Source organism: Mangifera indica, chromosome 6 (assembly GCF_011075055.1).
Source record: "Mangifera indica cultivar Alphonso chromosome 6, CATAS_Mindica_2.1, whole genome shotgun sequence".
Classification (NCBI taxonomy): domain Eukaryota; kingdom Viridiplantae; phylum Streptophyta; class Magnoliopsida; order Sapindales; family Anacardiaceae; genus Mangifera; species Mangifera indica.
In genome coordinates, this window is record NC_058142.1 from 11,857,894 (window position 1) to 11,880,594 (window position 22,701).

A 22,701-nucleotide genomic window follows, 5' to 3' on the forward strand; every position below is an offset into this window, starting at 1 on the left:
TCACTAATATACACATAACATTGGCTTATAGAATTCAAATTGACCTGATCCTAGTGGTATTATAAAACTAAGAAATAGGGCTACAACTTTCATGCTTTGGTCAAGACCTAATCTGTCATACAAGTAGGTGAAGAAGTTGCTAAAAACTACAAACAATGCATGAAAACTAGCAGACTTCGTCCTACATGTCACGAAATCATTATGGATTGATTGATCAAAACTTTCTCTAACCTCTTATGCATGTCTTTCAATATGACTCTAATATATTAAGGTAGACCTGGCCACGGGCCGGTTTGGCCCGTGAACCGGATCAAAATCGGCCCGGATAAAACTGGAACCGGAACCGGCAAACCCGAAACCAGACTTAACCGGAACCGAAACCGAGGTTCTGTGGTTTGATTTTGGTTTACATAAATTAAAACCGTAAAACTGTCGGTTCACACAGGTTTATGAACCAGCGGTTTCCTATGTTGAACCGAAAAAAATTTGAATTTTTTTTTAATTTTTTAAATTTTTTTTAATTTTATTTAAACAGCCAACGGTTCCCTTGAACCGTTGGCTTGCTGAAGTTTGAAGAAAAACTGCAGGGGACCAAGTCCCCTGCAAATTTTTCATAGCCCTGCAATTTTTTAAATTATAATTTACCCCCCTATTTTTTAATTTTTTCAAAAAAAATTTTTTCTATATATTTACCAATTCAAATTTCATTCTCTTAAATTTCAATCGCACTACTATTTTCACTCTCAATCCTTCAAACTTTCATTCTCATTCTTTCAACTCTTAGTACTCTCTCAATCTTTCAATTCAATCAAATTCTCTTAAATTTAATTAAATTCTTTCTTAATTTTTTATTAATTTTAATTTCTATTTTTATTATACAATTCATAATTAATTATAGAATTTATTTCTATAATTAATTTTATTTATTATTTTTGTATTATCTTTCCTAATTAATTATATAATTTATTTATATAATTAATTTTATTTACTTTTTTATTATCTTTTACAATTAATCAAATAATTTATTTATATAATTAATTTTATTTATTATCAAAAAATGACAAGTAGTGAAAATTCTTCCAGTAATAAGAGATTTGGTCAATATTTACATATATCAAATGTGAATGAAAATCAACTTATAGACCCTAAAAAGATACGTAGGAAGCTTAATTGAAAAATTAAGCCTAAGTCTTTCTTTTAATTTTTAATTATTGTAATTAATAATTTAAAAATTAAATCAAGATCATGTATTAGAATTGACTATTCAATATCGGTTTCAAACCGAAACTGTCGGTTCTGAATCAGGCTATGAATCAGAACCGTTGGTTTCGAACCGTCGTATTACGGTTTCGGTTCAAGGCCCTTATGTTTTCGAACCGTGAACCGGCGGTTCATGAACCGTGGCCAGGTCTATTTAAGGCTAGGATTCATCTATAATGTTTATCATTACATCTCAATCAAAGCATAATCATCTGATTCAACATAATTAGCGAAAATATATCACATATAAATATCACTTTTGGGGGGTTTTCCCCTACCCTTTTGAAGAATTTAACCTCCATCCCTTCACAATTGTCTTGCTCAACTTCCAGTAACCCCAAAAAAACCAAATTAGGGTTTCAGAATTTTCACAAAATATGAACTAAAACAACATAAAATCCACACCTTGAATCTTCATTGAATATCTCACACACTTTACCCTTTATTCTTAGTGAGATTTCAACAATTAGCCTTGGAGATAGGAGAGAGTTGGAGAGAAAATACAAAAAAAAAAATATGATATATGACTTACGGTATAAACCTGACTTAGGACCAATGTTAATGGTGTTGTGATATCCTTCACAAGAATGTTGAGGGTTAATATCGTTGAATAGATGAAATGAATAATAAAAATTCTATACAATACACAATTTTTAAGAAAACTTAAATAAAAATTTTATTGATCACTTGAATTGGTTCTTTGAATGACAAAACTTTTACTTTTATATAAACTTATTTTTCATAATTAGGCTAGAAAAACTAAAATGATAAGGAAAACTATTTTAATTGAATTTTTTTAAATAATAACTTACTAAAACTTTTTATTTTCTAAATTAAAATAGAATACTTACCAAAAATTAAAAAAGATTATTAACTTATTAGGAAAGCTAATATTAATCAAATATTTTATTTACTAAATTAGACAAGGAAACCTTATTTCATATGCATAGAATTTCCTTCATGGCTCCATGTCATCATGTCACGTCGCTAAACGAGTTGTTATATCATGTGTTAAGTCATGTTTCTTCATTTGGATCATTTCTTCAGTGTTTTTAATATATTCTATCCAACAATTATCTTTCCATGGTCCATCATTAAAACCTACTTTTATATATTAATCGAAATTTCACTATAGCCTAAACATTCTCCAAAATTACACTATTGTCTCTCTCATTTTCTAACAATTTTCTCTCACTCATTACACTTCTTGAAATTTTATTTACCCCCGAGGGACATCCAAATAAACTAAAATAAATAAAAAAAATCTTATTACCCTTAATACATAACCGAGCTAACGGGACATATGATATATAAGATAATCTTTTAAATACAACTTTATTATAATAATTATTTTTAAAATAAGTTGGCTTTTTTTTTAATCTTTTGTGTAAAACCTTAAACAAGGCTGCAGTTCGTGCGAGCTCGTGAGTTTTTACAGTTCAATAAAACTATGTTTATCTATTTTTGATACATAATTTATGTACACAGATGATATGTCATCATGTGATTGAATATTTTTTTATCATATGGTGACACATATTTTAAAATTACCTAATTATATGATGACACATCACTGTATATATAAATTGTGTATCAAAATTAAGTACACATAGCATTGCTCTTTTACAGGTACTTTCACTCACAGTCACGGACTGTCTTTCCTGTATCACATATTGTTTAAATTTGGTATGGTTAACATGTTGCTAGGAAATTCAGATTTCTAGTCTCATCAATTGCTCAATGTTGCCCCCATGCATCCAAAGCAGTCCACTTCCCCACAAAATTCAATAGCTAACATAGTCAAAAAGTGCGTCACTCTTCTCCAATTCTGCGCTTCCTGCAAATTCAAGTTGAAGCAAGTCCATGCTTTCGCCATCAGGCGTGGCGTCCCGCTTTCCAACCCAGACTTGGGTAAACATCTAATTTATGGTATCGTTACACTCTCAGCTCCAATGTCTTATGCTCACAAAATCTTTTCTTTCATTCAAGACTCAAATATTTTTACCTGGAATACAATGATCAGAGGCTATGCCGAGAGTGAAAATCCCAGCCCGGCTTATGAACTCTATAACAAAATGCAATATTCTTGCATTAAACCTGACACGCATACATACCCTTTTCTTTTGAAAGCGATTGCTAAACTGTCGGATGTTAGATTAGGTGAAATGATACATTCGGTTTCAGTAAGAAATGGGTTTGAGTCATTGTTATTTGTCCAAAACGGTTTGGTGCATATGTATGCTAGTTTTGGTCATGTTGAAGATGCGTATAAAGTGTTTGAGTTAATGTGTGAGAAGGATCTTGTGGCTTGGAATTCTGTGATTAATGGGTTTGCTTCTAATGGGAGACCCAATGAGGCGCTTACCCTCTTTAGGGAAATGTTTTATGAGGGCATTTCGCCTGACGGGTTCACTATGGTTAGTCTATTCTCAGCGTGTTCTGAGCTTGGTGCCTTAGCTTTGGGTCGGAGGGCTCATGCTTATACGACCAAGATTGGGTTGACTGAGAATATGAAAGTTAATAATGCTATTTTGGATTTTTATGCCAAGTGTGGGAGCATTAAAGAGGCAAAGAAAGTGTTTGCTGAGATGAAAGAGAGGAATGTAGTTTCTTGGAGTTCTTTGATAGTGGGGTTGGCTGTAAATGGGTTTGGTAAGGAAGCACTTGAATGTTTTAAGGAGATGGAAAGAGAAGGATCCATGCCTGGTGAAGCAACTTTTGTTGGTGTTTTGTACGCTTGTAGTCATTGCGGGATGGTGGATGAGGGGTACAATTATTTTAAAAGGATGATAAATGAGTATGAAATTATGCCCAAGATAGAACACTACGGTTGCATGGTTGATTTATTGGGTAGGGCGGGCTTGGTGAAAGAAGCATATGAATTTATACAAAGCATGCCAATGCTACCAAATCCTGTTATTTGGAGAACACTATTGGGAGCTTGCACAACACATGGCCATTCAGCTTTAGCAGAGATTGCAAGAAGAAAACTCTTGCAATTGGAGCCTAAACACAGTGGAGATTTTGTGCTCCTCTCGAACTTGTATGCATCAGAGCGACGCTGGTTAGATGTGCAGAGAGTTAGGGGGACAATGGTCCGTGAAAGAGTAAAGAAGACTCCGGGACATAGCTTTGTTGAGTTGGGAAATCATGTCCATGAATTTTATATGGGTGACAGGTCTCATCCTCAAAATAAGGAAATATATGCAATGCTGGTAGAGGTCACAAACAAGTTGAAGCAAGAAGGCTATGTGCCGGTTACTGAAAATGTGTTTATGGATATAGAAGAAGAAGAAAAGGAGAATGCTTTGTCTTATCATAGTGAGAAGATGGCTATTGCCTTTATGCTTATTAACACACCACCAATGACCCCAATTAGGGTCATAAAAAATCTAAGAGTTTGTGCAGATTGCCATTTAGCAATTAAACTTATATCAAAAGTTTTTTATAGAGAGATCGTTGTGAGGGATTGTAGCAGGTTTCATCATTTTAAAGATGGCGACTGTTCCTGTATGGATTACTGGTAAGTTGTGGAGAGTTGGCAATTGACATTGATTAGTTCTTTCAATTTATAGAATATTTTTTAACCTGAAAAAGATGAGATTATACAGTTGAAGCTTTGATCATGTTGTAAAGTTTGTCCATTCCTTGCCGTAATCTTTTACCTTGTTCTTTTGAAATTCCTTCAAGTAGAGTTTATGAAAATAAAGATCCTTCATGTACTAATTAAAAGATGGATACCATGAAAATAGAGAATTATGCTAAATTATGAAATCCGATAAAAATTTGGTCAGTGTTGTCCATTTCACCTAAGATGGATTCAATCTCATCACTAAGTCAACAATCAAATCTATCAAATTTAAACATGACAGCAAAGAAACCTTCAAACCATAAATAAGTGCAGTAACACATAATATCATCACAAAATATGTATAATATTGTCAAGAAACAAATACAACTAACACTTTTTCCCATTTTGCAAATTGAAAAGTATTTCAAATCTTCAAAACTACGATAAAGAATGATGGCAAAAAAGTATAATAATGAAGGAGAATGATAGACCTAGCAAACAGACGAGTTACCATGTAACCCGTAAGTAACCCGTCTAAATACAAGTATGAGTTTTAGATTTTTAGACCCGTACCTACTTTAAACCCATACCCATAAATAATAAATTTTCATGGACTGGTCAAGTATGCTTGCAAGTACCCGTGGGTCAACTTTTTTATTTTATTCATTTTCTTTTTCCACTTTAATATCAAACTTATAACACATTCAATACAAATTTTGCATATTTTCTTTTCTTTTGATATGAAATAAACTCAAATTTACCCTAAAATTAAAAAATTTGTTGTGTTGAAAACAAATTTAAAAAATATAAGCAATAAACATTTTATTATAAACATCCATTCCATGTTTACTACTAAAATTCTTTAAATTTATAAAAAAATATATTTTTATAATTTGAGGTAAATTTTCGTTCTTCTATACATTTAAAATTAAAAAAAGAATACATTATAATAATAAAAATAAAAGAGAAATAGTGAAAAAATTAAATTAACAAGTAACTCGTAGGTCAACCCGTATCCATGGTCCAGGTATAAGTTTAGAAATCATCATCCGTATAATTTAATCTATTTTCGATTCATATCTATTTTACCTGTATTTGTATCGACCCAATCTGGCCCGCCCATTTGCCAAGTCTAGAGAATGACATCCAAGGAGAACAATTATGAAAGAGAATAATGGAAAAACACAAGAAAGATTTCTTTGTTGGATGTGGTTGTTTTTACCCGAAAATGCATAAAAAAGGCTGAGGTAAACTTTTGAAAATAATAAAAGAGAGATCAAGATAGATTTAAACCAAATTAACTCAATTTAAATTGATATTTAATTTAGTTTGAGCTGGAATTTAATTCAATAATTCGGCTCAAACCCCCTTTCAATGATATTGTCCACCTTATTGATCATACTATTTATATGATTGATAATATTATTCATTCGTTAGTAATATTATTTATCTAATTATATGACTTTCGATTAATTCAAATGAGTTTGAGTTCAAACTGACCATTTAGGATTCAAATCAAACTCAAGTCTGTCTATATTTGGGTTTGAATTGGATCGAATCTAACCCTAATTAGAGGGGATATCTTTGTATATTTTGAAACCCTTGGGGGTCTTAAAATTTCCCAAAATTAGAGGGTAAACAAAGTTTGACCTCTCAGTACTTGCTGGCTATCTCGGGTAACTTCTACGATGAGAAACTCTTCACATTAAATCAAATCCCGTTAGATTTAACCAAAAAAAAAAACACGTGTCGCGGCGGCCCCTCTTTGCAGAGGGAGAGCCACAGCAGAGAGTAGTGAGCTACAAGCTGAAGCCAGAGAAAAGAAAAGAACACTTGAAATTCCAGAGGGCACCGAGAAATTAAAAGCTATAGCACCAAGAAACACTCTTTTGACTCTACCGAAATGAGCATATGGAACTACGTCGTCACGGCTCACAAGCCCACTAATGTTACTCACTCTTGTGTCGGCAATTTTACCAGCCCTCAGGAGCTCAATCTCATTATCGCGTACGTTTCTTCTTCTTCTTTTCTTGCTCTATAATTGATATTTTACTTCTTTTCTTTTCGGATTTTCACTTTCTAATTTCGTTTCCGTCTGCTAGGGCTTCATATCAACTTTTTAATTGTTTATTTCTTGTTAATTGAAGTTGTGTTGGTGTGATTGTGAGGAATTGCCTTCTTTTTCGTGTATTAATTGCTTTATTGTGTTGGTCATTAGAAAACTATTTCGATATGTCTGATCTTTAGCACAAGCTCTTTAAGCCTATTTAACGTTGAATCAGCCTTTTTTGTGCCATTGAAGTGTATTAATAATAAATCATGTTTCTATCTGCTTTCAGGAAATGCACTCGTATTGAAGTACATTTGCTTACTCCCCAGGGACTGCAGGTAGATTCTTCATTTTTTTTCTTGTGTTTCATTCTATGCATATCTGAATCTAGCATGGACAGGTCTCTATCTTCTTTCTTTCTTTCATGTACAACAAGAAAAAATGGAGTTCACAATTCTAAGATGTATGTTCTGGTTAGAACTGGTATGGAGAACGTTGGAAATAAGTAATAATGTTCTTGTGCAGCCTATGTTGGATGTACCCATATATGGAAGAATTGCAACTCTTGAACTTTTCCGCCCTCATGTGAGTGTTGTATGTTTATTTGTTTGTTTGTTTGTTGTTTCTATGTTACACATAGTTGCGTTGTGGTGTAAATTTTTTAATGGTTTTTTTTATGGTTTTTGTTCATATTAGGGTGAAGCACAGGATTTTCTATTTATTGCAACCGAAAGATACAAATTCTGTGTTCTCCAATGGGATGCTGAGTCATCTGAACTTATTACAAGGTTCAAGATCTACACAAATAAAGACAATTAGTTCTCATGAATCTAGTATAGTAGGATATATAAATTTGAACTTTACCAAATGCATTCTGTTCAAAAGAAATATTAGGTATAGAGTTTGTGTATAATAACCTAGATGGATCTCTGAAATTTTGTTATATGTTTAATCATTAACTTGTAACATTCTTGCGCTAATAGACTTATACTTTCATGTAGAGCAATGGGGGATGTCTCTGATCGTATAGGCCGTCCTACAGATAATGGTCAGGTAATAAATCTCTTCATGAATACTTGTGGTGGTTTCAATTATATTTTTTGCTGCAATTTCTCTTCACACATTTGTTGTTATATTTAGCTTGCTAAGTTAAATTAAAAGTTTCAACAAAGGTTATCCCACTTAATCTTGTATCTTCTATTCTTTCTTTTCCCTTGTTTTCAGATTGGCATAATTGATCCTGATTGTAGATTAATTGGACTCCATTTGTATGATGGGTTGTTTAAGGTATGTAGTTTGTTGTGCATTCCTCTTCTTTTTTGGTGTGTATCTGAGTGAAAGTGTGCATGTTTGTGTGTTAATTTTCACTTTTAATGTTCAAAAAATTTTGTGCATTTGCTAGTAATCTATATTGTAAAGACTGATTTTCATGATGTGTTGTTTTGTCAGGTTATTCCTTTTGATAGTAAAGGACAGCTGAAGGAAGCCTTTAATATTAGGTATTCTTTGAGTACTTAGAAACTTCAGCTATGATATAATATTCTGTTTTGTTGAATGTAATTTTTGGCACTTAAAATGCGTGTCCCTTGAGTACTTGGGACTTTAGAAAGTTGAGAAAATTCAACTATACAGAACTCTAGATAGAGGTCCAATGTTCTTGTATCAATTATGTGTGGTTTGGACTGTGATTAAAAAAAAAAAGTCAGTAATGGAATTTGTTGCCCCTACTCATGTTTCAATGTTTGACCTAGAGCCAAACCAAGCCTTTTGTTGCATTCTCAAATTCAATTCCCTTTTCACCTTTAAAATACTGATTTAAGTAATTTTTCTTTAGTTTATTGAAGTGGTTAATTATTAATGAATTTGTAACTGTTATGTGATAGAGATCCATCCAGGGCATCACTTTGAACTTATTACAGAAATGAATATTAGAAGAATTCTCTTCTTCATATATCCTGATGGGGTTGTTGGTTGTTTGTGATTTGGAATTTCCAGTGCTATCTTATTGTTAAGTTTTTGTTTTACTACATTGTTGTGGTTGTGATAGCTTGTCTACATTATTTGATTTTTTTTTTTTCAATTTTGTTTCTCATACATATTCATCAACTGTGTCTCACTATGCATACATACATCATGATGTTCACATGTTGTAGAGAAAACATACAGTTTAGATGGGGAAATATCAGCTTGTTCTCTAAGATTGCGGTTTTAAAGTGCTAGTGCACCTCTAAATAAATTTGGATGCCCAGTTGGATCGGATCCAAGCCTAACAAACTTTCTATTGTTACGGAGGTGTATTGATATCCTCACAGTTAACCCTTGAGAACTTGTACTGAACTTGCATGTAACATTTGAATAAACAGGTCATTGAGTATAACCTAAAAATTGCTGACATTGGAAATCCATATTTTGATATATATCCATTTTATTCCTCCCTGTGAGGGTGTTTTTCTATTTCTGTGAAACAGATAAAATGCTTTACTTCTAAGACCAAGCATAACATTGTTGATGGTATCTTCTTTTCAGGCTTGAGGAGCTTCAGGTTTTGGATATCAAGTTTCTTTATGGGTGTTCAAAACCAACAATTGTAGTTCTCTACCAGGTCCCTAATTTTCTTCATTCATCTTTACTTTTGTAAAGGAAATGTGGTTTTAATTCTCTTAAATCTATAGCTCTGATTAATAGTTCTACTTTTATTGATATTGTTTTTGTGGTGCATTTACGACTAGACCATCAAAGTTTAAAAGGGGTGGCCAAGATTCCAGTACAAGATGATTTTATTGACGAGGCAAAATCACAGAAAAAACTAGATGTGGCTTAAGTGAAGAGTTGAATGTCTGGCTACCCTCAAGCTTGTGTGAACTATTGCTTTTGCATATAAGAAGTGATACAATTTTTTTTTTCACTAAAACTTACAGTTGCCTTAGATTCATTTCCACACCATTCTGGAGTGTCAGAGAAGTGCCTTCTCTTGGCTTACTATCATTTTCAAGTTTCCCTACTAGGTTGATTGTGAGATATGTCTGTCTTATGTAAATGTTTAGTCATTTTACTGGATTGTTTAAGGATATTCTTTGTGTAATATAGTAGAGATATATTTGACAGAATAGTTTATATGGTCTTATTATTGTGTTGTCATCATTGTAGGATAACAAAGATGCTCGTCATGTGAAGACATATGAGGTTGCTTTGAAGGATAAAGATTTTGCTGAGGGCCCTTGGTACCAGAATAATTTGGACAATGGAGCTGATTTATTGATACCAGTACCCCCACCTCTCTGTGGTGTCCTCATAATTGGAGAAGAAACAATTGTCTATTGTAGTGCTAATACTTTTAAAGCAATTCCAATCAGGCCAGTAAGTTACTTCTAGGTTTGCTACCAGTTTTGTGCAGTGCTGCTTTATCATTTCTGAAGAATTGTGCTTATACAATACATGTGTTTTGGCTTATTTCCTACATCATTTTGCTAAACTAGTCTATCACGAAGGCCTATGGAAGAGTTGATGCTGATGGTTCTAGGTATTTACTTGGTGACCATGCTGGGCTTCTCCACCTGCTGGTTATAACCCATGAGAAAGAGAAGTAAGTTGCCATGCAATCTTCTGTCACATATTTACACTCGAGCAGTATGTCTTGGATTCTTACCCCTCAAAAGAGAAAATGGCATAATTTATTAAATTTCCAACTTGAGATATGAATCAAAGCTTAGACTAGTTTTAATCTTTGTTCAGTTTGGTATGGTAGGATCTCTTATGGTTGTGTTATATACTTCTATGCTTCAGGGTTACTGGACTAAAAATTGAGCTTTTGGGGGAAACATCTATCGCATCTACTATATCATATTTGGATAATGCATTTGTGTATATTGGCTCAAGCTATGGAGATTCACAGGTTTGGTGAACTTGAATAAATTGTTGATCATTATTCATTTTTAGTTTATATGTTGAAAACTCTCTAGTTCATACGTTAAATTTCCACTGCATCTAGTAATAAAATTTGACAAAAAATAAAAATTCATAAAACCCTTGGAGTTGAAATCAAATAATCAATAGTTTCAAACATTCTCTCATGCTGTGTCTTACAGCTTTTAGCTGAATAATACACTTTGTTATAAAGACTGAGGGATATTTCAATTCTAGGATAAATACACAACATTAAATACTGACACTCCACTGGTTGTGATACAGCTTATAAAGCTAAATGTACAACCTGATGCAAAAGGTTCATATGTTGAAGTATTAGAAAGGTATGTCAACTTGGGGCCCATTGTTGACTTCTGTGTGGTTGACCTTGAGAGGCAAGGCCAAGGTCAGGTTGTAACTTGTTCTGGAGCTTACAAGGATGGTTCTCTTCGCATAGTTCGAAATGGAATTGGAATAAACGAACAGGTATTTCACATTTAAAGTATTTTCATTTATTTCTAGGATCTGCCAATTAATATTCTCAAGTCACAAAATTCACTTATTGGTTTATTTGTAGGCATCAGTGGAATTGCAAGGTATTAAAGGGATGTGGTCATTGAGATCATCTACTGATGATCCATTTGATACCTTTCTGGTGGTCAGTTTTATCAGTGAAACACGAATTTTGGCAATGAATCTTGAGGATGAGCTGGAAGAAACTGAGATAGAGGGTTTTTGTTCTCAAGCACAGACTTTGTTTTGCCATGATGCCGTTTTCAATCAACTTGTTCAGGTATGTTTTGTTTTCAATTTTTCTCCTTATTTATTCTTCCTTTTATGATTGTTAAATGCATACAATCTTTTTCTTAAATCAACCTGCAACAAAGGGATGTTTACTTCAGTGGACATTGTGGACATTAAGAACCAATTCTGTTAGCAGCATAAACAGTATTGGAGCTGCCTCAGAGACATGCTTTTATGCATTAGTCATAATTAAATAGTCATGCATGAGAAACGGCTGTTAATCACTGAGAGTAGTTATTTTTTTGGTTAAAAATTACCACTTAAAGCTGAAATATAAATTTTGGGAGACGTATCAGCGTTAAAATGTAGAGATAAAAAATACTTTGAACTTTTTATTATAATAGCAATTGAAATTTGAAAAGTTGTGTTATAAAATATTTGAGGGCACTCATGATGGTGGTGATGGTGGCTGTTTAGCATAATAATAGTGGTTATGGTGGTTGATTTTGGTACTGGCAACTGTGATGAGTTCTGGTTTGCATAGTGATAATAGCAATGGAAATAATGATGGTGGTGTTGGTAATGGCGATGACCGTGTAGCAGTTGAGGTTGTGTGGCTAATCATCTGCTGTGATGTGGTTGTGGTATGGTTATATGGTGGTCCTGGTGATGGCTGAATTGTGAGAATTTGCATATGCAACATGAAAAAGTGGGGAAAATTAATAAAAAAGTTCAACATTTAGTAATTAGATATTGAAAGATTGAACTATATTATATAATAACAACCACTGATACATATGTAGATGCATAATTTGTCATCTGAGGAATTGAAAGTTTGTGTGCACATAAATGGCTTATTATTGAATTTTAGGTTTTAAGTGCACTATATGGTTAGTTAACATTTAGAGTTGTTTTGCTGTAGGAAGTAACAAAGAGCAATTTTTATTAAGGTAATGGGCTATATAGAAAAGATGTAAGAAGTAAACCTACTCTTTTGTGATCTCATAAAATTTATAAATCTATTGTGTTGCCTAACAAAGAGAAAGGTGAAAAAATAAAATTTTACTAAATTTGAAAAAAAAAAAAAAAAAGTAATATGACCACCACATTTTGTGTCAAGCTTAATGCTCTTTATGTTATCTATAAGCTTGGGGATGTGGTGAAAAGGCATCAACCTCCCTTTTTTTTATTTACCAGCAGGAATGAACCTCCTGGAAACTTACATATTGAGTTCAATTTTTTGTTTTGTTTGTGTGTTTGCAAGTGTTCTCTCTCTCTCTCTCTCTTAGCTATTGTAGAGATTACCACATTGCAGCCAAGCGTTAATGGATAACTGTAACTTGAAAAGATTTGAGATCCTCTTGTTATTGAGCATGAAAAATCACAGAAATTATCTGCCATAACTAATATTATGGTGGTTGTTTGTTTTAGTGATTTCTTGATGTTGTTATCTTTCTCTTCAATGTTATCGTATTGTTTTAGTTGTTTTTTGGTTATTATTGTTATTGTAAATTTTGATATTATGCAAGGCATTCTTTTACTAAGTCTTCTTTCATTAGCTTAATTGTCTTGTAGGTTCTGCAATTGGCTTGTGAAATTGTTTTATATAATTATGATTACACTGTTTCTAACAAATGACAAGGTTAACATTAGTGTGCACTGGCTAATCAGACTACCTGGACAGGTTACTTCTAGCTCTGTAAGACTTGTAAGTTCAACATCTAGGGAGCTGCGTAATGAATGGAAAGCTCCAGCTGGATATTCAGTTAATGTTGCAACTGCCAATGCTACTCAGGTTTGTTTCCATCCTAACTCTGTGTATAAATGTATGCCTGGTCTCACTTGTAAAGGACAAATGTGATAATGCACATCCTTATTTATTTAATTGTCTCTAAGTTCTTCTATTCACTTGTTAAGGTTATTTAACAGTTCAACTGAATAAATGAAACTTTTTATTGCAAATACAAATGTAATAAAATCTAAAAAATAAATTATTATCAGAAATCAAAATAAGCAAAGCAAAAAACAAATAATAATGTGTCAATATTCTATTCAGTTGTCTTTTCTACAAAATTTTTAAACTCAGTCAATTGATTGGCATTATATATCTTCTGGCAGTTATCACATTTTTTAAAAAGATATTTTAGAAAGTGACTTCTAGGTAAAAGAGAATTATAAAAATTACAATTTGTTTTTTTTTTTTTTTGCCCTTTTAAAGGGAAGGGAAAACCTTTACCACTTTCATTTATTCAATGATGTAGCTAGTCCATCTGTTAAAAGTTCTGGATGCATCAACTGCCTATTGGATAATTTCTACATTAACATCCAGCTTTGCATGTTATAGTTTCAGTAACTGACATATTTGTTGCACTGCTTGTGACAGGTTTTACTGGCAACTGGAGGTGGACATTTGGTTTATTTAGAAATTGGTGATGGAACATTGACAGAAGTAAAACATGCACAATTGGAGTATGAGATATCATGCCTTGACATTAATCCAATCGGTGAAAACCCCAACTATAGTCAGATAGCTGCAGTTGGAATGTGGACAGATATAACTGTTAGGATATTTTCACTTCCTGACCTAAATCTGATCACAAAGGAGCATTTGGGAGGAGAAATCATACCTCGATCTGTTCTTTTATGTGCCTTTGAAGGGGTATGCTAGTGCTTGAGGTTTCTAGAATTTATACCTTTCAATTTTCTCGTGATCAGACTTCCACACCATAATAGAAAATATGTTATGTCTTAAGAACTAATTTCATGCCTTGCATTAAGATGAATCTTCGTTTGAAAATCACCAAACATGTGGTCATGACTGACTTTCAGTTGGCAATGAATATGAAATCTAATTTTTAGCTTAGATGGTGAATATGAAGTAAATTGTCTGCTGCTGCATTGTCGTTTTGTTGGTATAATATTTCCGTTTTTGCTGTTTCTCATTACTGAATGTCTCTTGCAATTCCTTTTCAGATATCTTACTTGTTATGTGCACTTGGAGATGGTCATCTTTTAAATTTTTTGTTGAACATGAGTACGGGTGAGTTGGCAGATAGGAAAAAGGTGTCTCTGGGAACCCAGCCTATTACTCTCCGTACTTTCTCATCCAAGAGTACTACTCATGTATTCGCTACATCAGATAGGCCGACTGTGATTTATAGCAGTAACAAAAAGCTACTTTATAGTAATGTAAATTTGAAAGAAGTCAGTCATATGTGCCCTTTCAACTCTGCTGCTTTTCCAGACAGGTACCCTTCATCCTTCATTTACTAGCTCAGCTATGCGGAATATACATTATACAGTTTAGTATTCATAAAGTGACTTTGATTTAACTTACATGTACAAAACATTGCCACATTATTAGGGTGGTCATTATTTAGTTGTCTCATTTATGCATATTCGTGAGGATGGACTAATTGGGGCTAATTTGTAATGTTACACAAAGCTAGACATCAAGTGTTTATCTTAGTCTGTATGTGCTTGGTTGGTGTGAATTCAGGCATCTGATTTAAGAAACTTTACTTGCTACTTTAATTTTTCCATTATCTGGAAAGGAATGTATTACTAATTGTATATGATTCTAGCATATCTTGTCTTAATGAACAATTAATTGGATGTTGCTATTCAAATTGGTTTTCTTATTTATATGCCATACTTGGTAATGAATGGTTCTGTGATTTTCTGTTGAAGATATGATTGATGTGAAGTTATGTACCAAAGAATAAGCATAAAGTTCACAAGTTGGTAATTTTCGGATATTCTATTGTTTATCATAACGCAAAATATGGCAAAAAAGTTGTTGAGAGATCCCTATATTTCATATATTATGAACTAGAATAGATCTTTCAATTCAGTTTTTGTGACCTAATTTATTTATTACTATGAGCTACTTCAAAAACACTTTCTTATCGACTGTTTTCTAGATGAGTCTTACTGAAAGAGTATATCTGAAACATGACTCGAGCAGAGTGCTTTTCAATTTATCTTCTTCTAAAGACTAATTTTGACAAGGCATCATATAATGGTTTTTTCAATCAACAGTCTTGCAATTGCAAAAGAAGGCGAGCTTACTATTGGCACAATTGATGATATCCAGAAGCTTCATATCCGTTCTATACCTCTTGGGGAGCATGCACGCCGTATCTGTCATCAAGAGCAGTCCCGGACTTTTTGTATATGTAGTTTGAAGAACCAGTCTAGTGCAGAAGAATCTGAAATGCACTTCATCCGCTTATTAGATGACCAAACATTTGAGTTCATATCAACTTACGCACTTGACACATTCGAGTATGGTTGCTCCATCCTCAGCTGCTCCTTCTCTGATGATAGTAATGTCTATTACTGTGTTGGGACTGCATATGTTCTGCCAGAAGAAAATGAGCCTACCAAGGTAAACTGGATGCAAGTTATATTTTTTTGCAGTTTTAGATTGACACATTGTAGCAATGTTCCTAATTCATTTTCTTTTCTCTATGTAGGGGAGGATATTGGTTTTCATAGTGGAAGACGGGAAGTTGCAGCTGATTGCGGAGAAAGAAACTAAGGGAGCAGTCTATTCATTGAATGCCTTCAATGGCAAATTGCTTGCTGCTATAAATCAAAAAATCCAGTTATACAAGTGGATGCTCAGAGATGATGGTAGTTGGGAGTTGCAATCTGAATGCGGTCATCATGGTCACATACTGGCCCTGTATGTACAAACTCGTGGAGATTTCATTGTTGTAGGTGATTTGATGAAGTCCATTTCGTTGTTAATCTACAAGGTGCCTTTATAACTCTCAGTTGCATTCTACTTTACTTTCAATTGTTTTCTGGTTGATACTGGTCTTTTCTCTTGCTAATTTGCTAATAAATTTGATTTATATTCAGCATGAAGAAGGTGCTATTGAAGAACGTGCCCGTGACTACAATGCAAATTGGATGTCAGCTGTTGAAATTCTTGACGATGATATTTACCTTGGTGCTGAAAACAACTTTAATCTGGTAACAGTTAGGAAGAATAGTGAAGGTGCCACTGATGAGGAAAGAGGGCGGCTTGAGGTGGTTGGTGAATACCACGTTGGAGAATTTGTGAATCGATTCCGGCATGGTTCCCTTGTAATGCGGTTGCCAGATTCTGATGTGGGTCAGATTCCAACAGTGATATTTGGGACGGTGAATGGTGTAATTGGGGTTGTTGCTTCGCTCCCTCAGGAGCAGTACGTTTTCTTAGAAAAATTGCAGTCAAACATAAGGAAGGTGATAAAGGGTGTTGGAGGGTTAAATCATGAGCAATGGAGATCATTTAACAATGAGAAGAAAACAGTGGATGCCAAAAATTTCCTGGATGGTGATTTGATAGAGTCGTTCCTTGACCTAAGCCGTAGTCGGATGGATGAAATATCCAAGACAATGAATGTTTCGGTAGAGGAGCTGTGTAAGAGGGTTGAGGAACTGACGAGGTTGCATTGATATATATTTGTTAATGAAATTCTTATATCCTCTACATTTTGCAGTCTCTCTCTCATCTGGCTTTGTATGGAATGTAAGAGTGAACCGTTTTTACATATTTCTTCTTCTTCTAAACACGGGTTGTATCAGAGTAAAATGTGCGCAAGGAGCAGTTATCTTTCATTTATCTCTTTTTCTTTAACCTGAGGAGGCCGAGGGCCATTTTAGCTTACGTGGACCTTAGACATGTCATTTATCGTATATAGCATTATTTTAAATACTAGATCGATTGATCCAATTGGCAAAAAAATTATTTAGGAATTGAATCAGATTGTGCCATGTTCCAATTGCTTGAACCGTTGCAATTTATTGATGTCACTAAGGGCTGTTTGGTTAAGGATTTTAAAAATTATTTTGATAATCTATTTTTTATCCTCTCGTTTGATTTATCAGTAATAAAATATTATAGTAATTTTCTATTATCTATGTTAACGTGACAAGTAATATAGGTAATAATCTGATCACTATCTTCACCTTAGAGTTTTAAAAATTGTCAAGATAATGATTTTATTATAATTATATTAGTATTTATTAATTTTTTGAGATAAAACTAAATTTATTTTTAATTAATACGAAAAATATTTAAAAATAATTATATTTAAGGGTATTTAAGTAAAATAATTTACTAATAATTTTTTAAGTAATCTATCTTTAAGGTAATTTTTTTATTTTGGTAATAAAACATTATTCAAATTAAACACCCCGTAAAGGAAAATTAATATTAGAACTTGAATCTAGGAGAAAAACAATAATTATTATATTATAAAAGGTTTAAAAGTAAAGATTTACCCCTGCACATTTTTTGTTTGAACCAGTAGTTCAACTAATGTATAATATAAACCAGAACTTGACGTCCTGTTGAGGAAAAATATGAATCAAAATATAGTGATAGCTCAGTACATCATAACTTTGAAAAAAAAAAAGTATCCTCAAGCACCTGCTTCAGGTGATCTGGTTTGCCTATGCAGCTCCTCATCAGCATTCCTAAGAAATTGATCCCAACCACTCCCCTCACTGGTATCCAGGTAGTCATATGGCACAGCTGTCTTTAAACCTGGCCGAACACCACATTGGCTCTCCACAATTCTCAAGTCCACAGCATCCCCTTCTTCTCTAACATTCTGCTCCAATTCCTCCCAGGTAAATAGTAGTGGCAGGGTAAATGCACCCCAAGGATTAAAATCCAAAACCTTAACCCGCTCATCTTTTGTGACATAAACATCAAATGTGTAATTTTCAGATTCAAATTTCTGCCTCACAATGTTGTCAAAAAACTCTTGAACCAATTCTTTTAGACTGTCTTTCTTCTCACAGAGGGCTGGATAAAATGTTGTGACTTCACGCTGAGAAATTCCAACTAGGCATCGACCCCGTACAAAACAACGAAATTCCAGCTCTGGTCGTAGAGATGGATACCACTTGCGAAGGGCAAGGAAGAACCTTGGGGGTCTTGATAAGGTTCTATCGCTGCATGAATCATATGCATGGCACAGATCATGTACCAACGAGTCAGATGACCTTAGCAAGAGTGCGATCTCACTAAATGAAGTGCATCGAAGTGTTCCAGATGTACTAATCCATGAGGAGTCTTTTGGTGCACTCCAGTTCAACTTAGGGAAAACTGCACCTCCAAGGGATTCAATAGATTCTTTAATCTTTAGTTCTAGTTCGGGAAATGAAGGAGGAGATGACGGTTCAGCTTCATCCCCAGATCCTTCTGATACCTGATAGTCTTCTTCCTCATAAAGATTATGGACTCTATTGGGAAGGGCATCATCGTTTGAGACAGAAGCAGGGAGCACAAAAGGCCCAGAGTCATCAAGAAGATACTCAACAAAAGACTCTGGAAGTTCATGAATCACGGTTTTGATGGACACAGATTTAAACTTTGGGTACCATTCTTGAATCTGGCACCGGTTAACTTCTTCTTCCTTCATTGATGAGAGTGTAGACAAAGAACTTGTTTAAATCACGGATGGAATTCCTGTACTATTTGTTATGTAACAACCGAATTACAATAACCACAAATCTAATCATCTACATCCTATGCAAATAACAAAGAAGCATATAATTCATTGAAAATAAAAAAAAGAACACACTTTCATAAACAAAATAAAATTCCAAAGCCAAAATAGTTAACAACAAAATATAGAACCCACAAATTCCTAACTTTATATAATATATGTAGAGCAGTGATTCTTGATTCTTATAATAATTTCATCCAAGTTCCAGCCCAAATCCAAATACGAAAATCTAAACTGAGTTGGGTTACTGTTGTAGCAGGGATAGTCAATTACTTTAAACACTTAATTATCCTTAGCTTTGACAGGATTATGGTAAATGACCTTAATGACCTCCTTCTCCCTTCCGTTTCACACCAGTTCACCACCAACAAGAGTATCAGCCATCGAAAAATCATAATGACCGAATAAACAAACCCAATACCAAATTAAAAAAAAAAAACAATTAAAAAACAAAGAAAAATATGCTCCTTTATTGTTAAAACTCATTCACTGGGCAAGCAAAATCAACACAAACCGGAGAACATGCAATGATGTTTAAGCGGTGAGGGCCAAACCTGCGAGGAGGGCGGCGCTCTAATTATCGGCTAGGTGGTTAGGCCGGTGCGGCGCTGCTACAGATGTGGGTCGGATATATTGGGACAGGAGAGGTGCAGGTACGCGTAGGGAGACGTGTGTATGAAGTTGCTGCCGCTGCTGCCGACGCGCGAACGTTGAGTGGGGAGGGCGAGGGGGATTTAGCTGCCGCAGTGATTGTTTTGGGATTGGGTTTCGGATGAGGATTTACTATTTTGGGTTTGGCTTTGTAGCGTTAATTACTATTTTACCCTTTTCCTATCAAGAGAAAAGGCTAACAAAAATATTCTTGGGAGTAATTACTGAATTCAGGGGTTTAATAAATTCATTCATTGATTCCAACAAGAAGCAATTACAGGAAACGAAATGCTATAGCAACTAATTAAAGATTCAAAAAGAAAGAAAGTAGCAAAGCTGAGGTGAAGAAGAAATTGTCAAGAATGTTTCAATTCAGATGAAAGGAGAAATTTGGGATTTCGTTTTAGTAAGTGATGAAAAGAAACAAAAGAAAGTACCAAAGTTGAAGTGAAGAAACTTATGCCTTTTGAACTTGTTAACCCTCCCTGTCTAAGCTAACCTATTTCTGGAGTAAAATATTGTTTCCACAAGACAAGACAAATAGCTAGTTTGAGATGAAAAAGGGTTAAAAAATATAGCATACAAAATCTCGATTCAACTATTATTGTGGGTAAAATTCTAGTGAAACTACTTGTAAAAAACATTTTAAGTAATAGTAAAATTCTAAGATAATTTATTTGAAAAAGAGGATATAAGAGAATTATAAGAGAAAGCTCTGTCTGAATCACTATAATTAAATATTTATTTATTATTAATTTAGACATTTATTTATTATTGATTATGTGTGCATTAAAAATTTCTGAAGACCCTATTCAACTCCCCTCCTCCCAAGTTCATTTTATCCATTTGAAAGGGCTTTCAGAAACTTTCCTGTTACCTAACCACTCTTTATTAAGCAAAAGCCAGTGTAAAGGTATATATTAGCTTGCCTTCATTAAGATATTAGCATGCTGACTCATTGGGCCAATGGGTAGCCATGCAACTTTCCACCCCATGTTGTCAAAGTTTTCACAAAAGTGGACATAGGTTAGGGTTTTGTCAAGAATATGCGACTTTTCGACAAGGATTCCCATTTGCTTTAAATACTATATTAATTGACGAAATATTATATGTACATAATTTAAAATATATAGTATGTTATTATATAATTAGTGTTATTTTATTTTTAATTTAAAATTATTCAATCACATTATAATACATCATTTATATACCTAATTATATATTCAAAATTGTATCTATATAGTTTTATTTTATTAGTTATATTAGGACAATAATGTTAGAAAAGTAATATTCAAATCAATAATTATAATTACCCACAAAAAAAAAAGAAAGTCATTTAGTAGTAATTTGTAGAGTTATTAAGTCTCTTATTATAATTATGGAATTATGATTTCTAACAAATGGAATATTAGGCTATTAGGACTGCAAGAGAAAGTTGAATTAATGTCATTATATTATATAAATCCCAACAAAATTAATTTAAAAAATTCAAAAAAAAATATTCTCTTTATATTGTTTTTTCTTGGAAAGCAATACTTTCTTTCTTGTATAGAGAGCATATTATCCACCCCTAAATGTTGATAGAAAGTAATACTTTCTACTGTTTTTGAGCAAAATCATATCCAGTTTTTAGCAAATCTTAAGCAAAGTAAGTCGTAGTGGATGTCGATTTCAAGAATGTGCTAAAAAATCAAACGCAACACAGAGCCATATATTTGACATAATGACATAATAGTGTTTAAACATAAAATTATGTTATATTATATTATATTTTATATATATATATATATATATATATATATATATATATATATATATATATATGATTTTATTAGTTTGATTCAAAATATCTTTAAGCAATGGCTCCTGTCAACTTCAATCAAACTGTAATTTTGTTGTGTGAGTTGGAAAGGTAAATCATTCTATTGGACGGATAATATCTGTTGGAGTGTTTATAACACGTTATCAGTACGATAGCGATGGAAAGGTGTATTGTGACCTGAAATCCTACATCGTTCTCGTACTATCCACTGAGCGTATATATAGGTAGGGGCCAGAAGTCCTTAACTTGAATGACGCATTTTCATAAAGAGAAACAAAACCGTACGGGCTTGAAGCCCAAAACAGATAATATCGTTCAGATTGTTCATAACAATCTTTATATTATTATAATTTTATTTTTTGAATTTAAATATAAAAAATATTATTAATAAATATATAAATTATAAAATTAATATATAATATTTCTAAAATTAAGATATTTAAATATAGTTTTTTAAATCAAATTTAAGAGATTTATTTCTATGCTGACCTCAAATTAAGGTATAAATAAATAGCTTGGCCAGCTTGACTATATTTAGGCCTAAAATACTATTTCCCACTTCAGGTATAGTAAAATCAAAAAGTGACTCTTTCTAACATTCAGAAGCTCAAATACCCACTCATTAGCGAAATTTCATTAAAAATATTAGTTAAAGTTAAGGATAAATTTTGAACTTTTCGATCCAAACATCATCTGAGATTGTCAAGGGAAGAAGTTTTACCCAAAAGAAGAAAGATAGGCAATCATTCGTGCGGAGACGGTGGTCAAACCTAGGAGGAAGAAAATCCTAAGGTTTTTTTTTTGGGGAGGAGGGAAAACGCTAGTTTTTAAAGTTTAAAAACGTTAATGAAAGGTAAAGTTTTTAATTTTTAAAACTTAGAAGATAAAATATAATAGATTTTATATTTTTTATTAAATAATAATTTTATTTTTAATTTTAATTAAATTTTATTCATAAACAGATAATTCAATTTTAAAAAATTAGAAAAAATCACTTTAAAATTTTATTATATTTTAGATGGGAACAAGTCTTTTGGCCCTACATTTATAATTGACAAAAACTCAATAAAATCATTGACTATTTACTCAATTATTGATACCATCGTGATAATGTTGGCAGCGAAATGCATGGTGAGCCACACAATGAAATGAGCAGCTTTTTCATGGGAGCTCCTTCCAAAAACAG

General features: G+C 33.0%; 3 protein-coding genes across 4 annotated transcripts; 2 read left to right on the forward strand and 1 right to left on the reverse strand.

Moving 5' to 3' along the window:
* The first annotated feature begins 2,898 nt into the window (after window positions 1–2,898).
* On the forward strand, window positions 2,899–4,917 carry LOC123218465 (pentatricopeptide repeat-containing protein At4g21065-like). Its single transcript, XM_044639925.1, has one exon. It carries the CDS (start codon window positions 3,012–3,014, stop codon window positions 4,785–4,787), a length of 1,776 nt encoding a protein of 591 aa, XP_044495860.1. The 5' UTR covers window positions 2,899–3,011; the 3' UTR covers window positions 4,788–4,917.
* A 1,639-nt stretch (window positions 4,918–6,556) lies between these two features.
* On the forward strand, window positions 6,557–17,145 carry LOC123219085 (DNA damage-binding protein 1a-like). Its single transcript, XM_044640810.1, has 19 exons — window positions 6,557–6,838; window positions 7,171–7,219; window positions 7,407–7,466; window positions 7,578–7,669; window positions 7,883–7,934; window positions 8,106–8,168; window positions 8,331–8,380; window positions 9,408–9,483; window positions 10,029–10,238; window positions 10,358–10,464; window positions 10,665–10,773; window positions 11,070–11,270; window positions 11,362–11,577; window positions 13,213–13,323; window positions 13,912–14,187; window positions 14,502–14,776; window positions 15,570–15,918; window positions 16,007–16,291; window positions 16,398–17,145. The coding sequence occupies exons 1-19, from the start codon at window positions 6,735–6,737 to the stop codon at window positions 16,977–16,979; spliced, it is 3,267 nt and encodes a 1,088-aa protein (XP_044496745.1). The 5' UTR covers window positions 6,557–6,734; the 3' UTR covers window positions 16,980–17,145.
* Window positions 17,146–17,753: 608 nt separating this feature from the next.
* Window positions 17,754–20,047, reverse strand: LOC123218235 (cell division cycle protein 123 homolog). Of its 2 annotated transcripts, none has more exons than XM_044639530.1 (2): window positions 19,597–20,047; window positions 17,754–19,007 (listed from the first exon to the last, which is right to left on the reverse strand). In XM_044639530.1, the coding sequence occupies exon 2, from the start codon at window positions 18,953–18,955 to the stop codon at window positions 17,948–17,950; it is 1,008 nt and encodes a 335-aa protein (XP_044495465.1). In that variant the 5' UTR covers window positions 18,956–19,007; window positions 19,597–20,047; the 3' UTR covers window positions 17,754–17,947. The 2 variants fall into 2 exon arrangements, with proteins under 2 accessions (XP_044495465.1, XP_044495464.1); XM_044639529.1 differs by having other exon boundaries at window positions 17,754–19,002; window positions 19,597–20,040.
* Between the last annotated feature and the right edge of the window lie 2,654 nt (window positions 20,048–22,701).

What these genes read in the sequence shown, in the direction of transcription:
- LOC123219085 (XM_044640810.1), top strand. Translation starts at nt 6,735, where the DNA reads ATGAGCATATGGAACTACGTCGTCACGGCTCACAAGCCCACTAATGTT. An exon ending in ATAACCCATGAGAAAGAGAA is followed by an intron (nt 10,465 to 10,664) that starts GTAAGTTGCCAT and finishes TCTATGCTTCAG; the next exon opens with GGTTACTGGACTAAAAATTG. An exon ending in TTTTATGTGCCTTTGAAGGG is followed by an intron (nt 14,188 to 14,501) that starts GTATGCTAGTGC and finishes ATTCCTTTTCAG; the next exon opens with ATATCTTACTTGTTATGTGC.
- LOC123218235 (XM_044639530.1), bottom strand. Translation starts at nt 18,955, where the DNA reads ATGAAGGAAGAAGAAGTTAACCGGTGCCAGATTCAAGAATGGTACCCA.
- LOC123218465 (XM_044639925.1), top strand. Translation starts at nt 3,012, where the DNA reads ATGCATCCAAAGCAGTCCACTTCCCCACAAAATTCAATAGCTAACATA.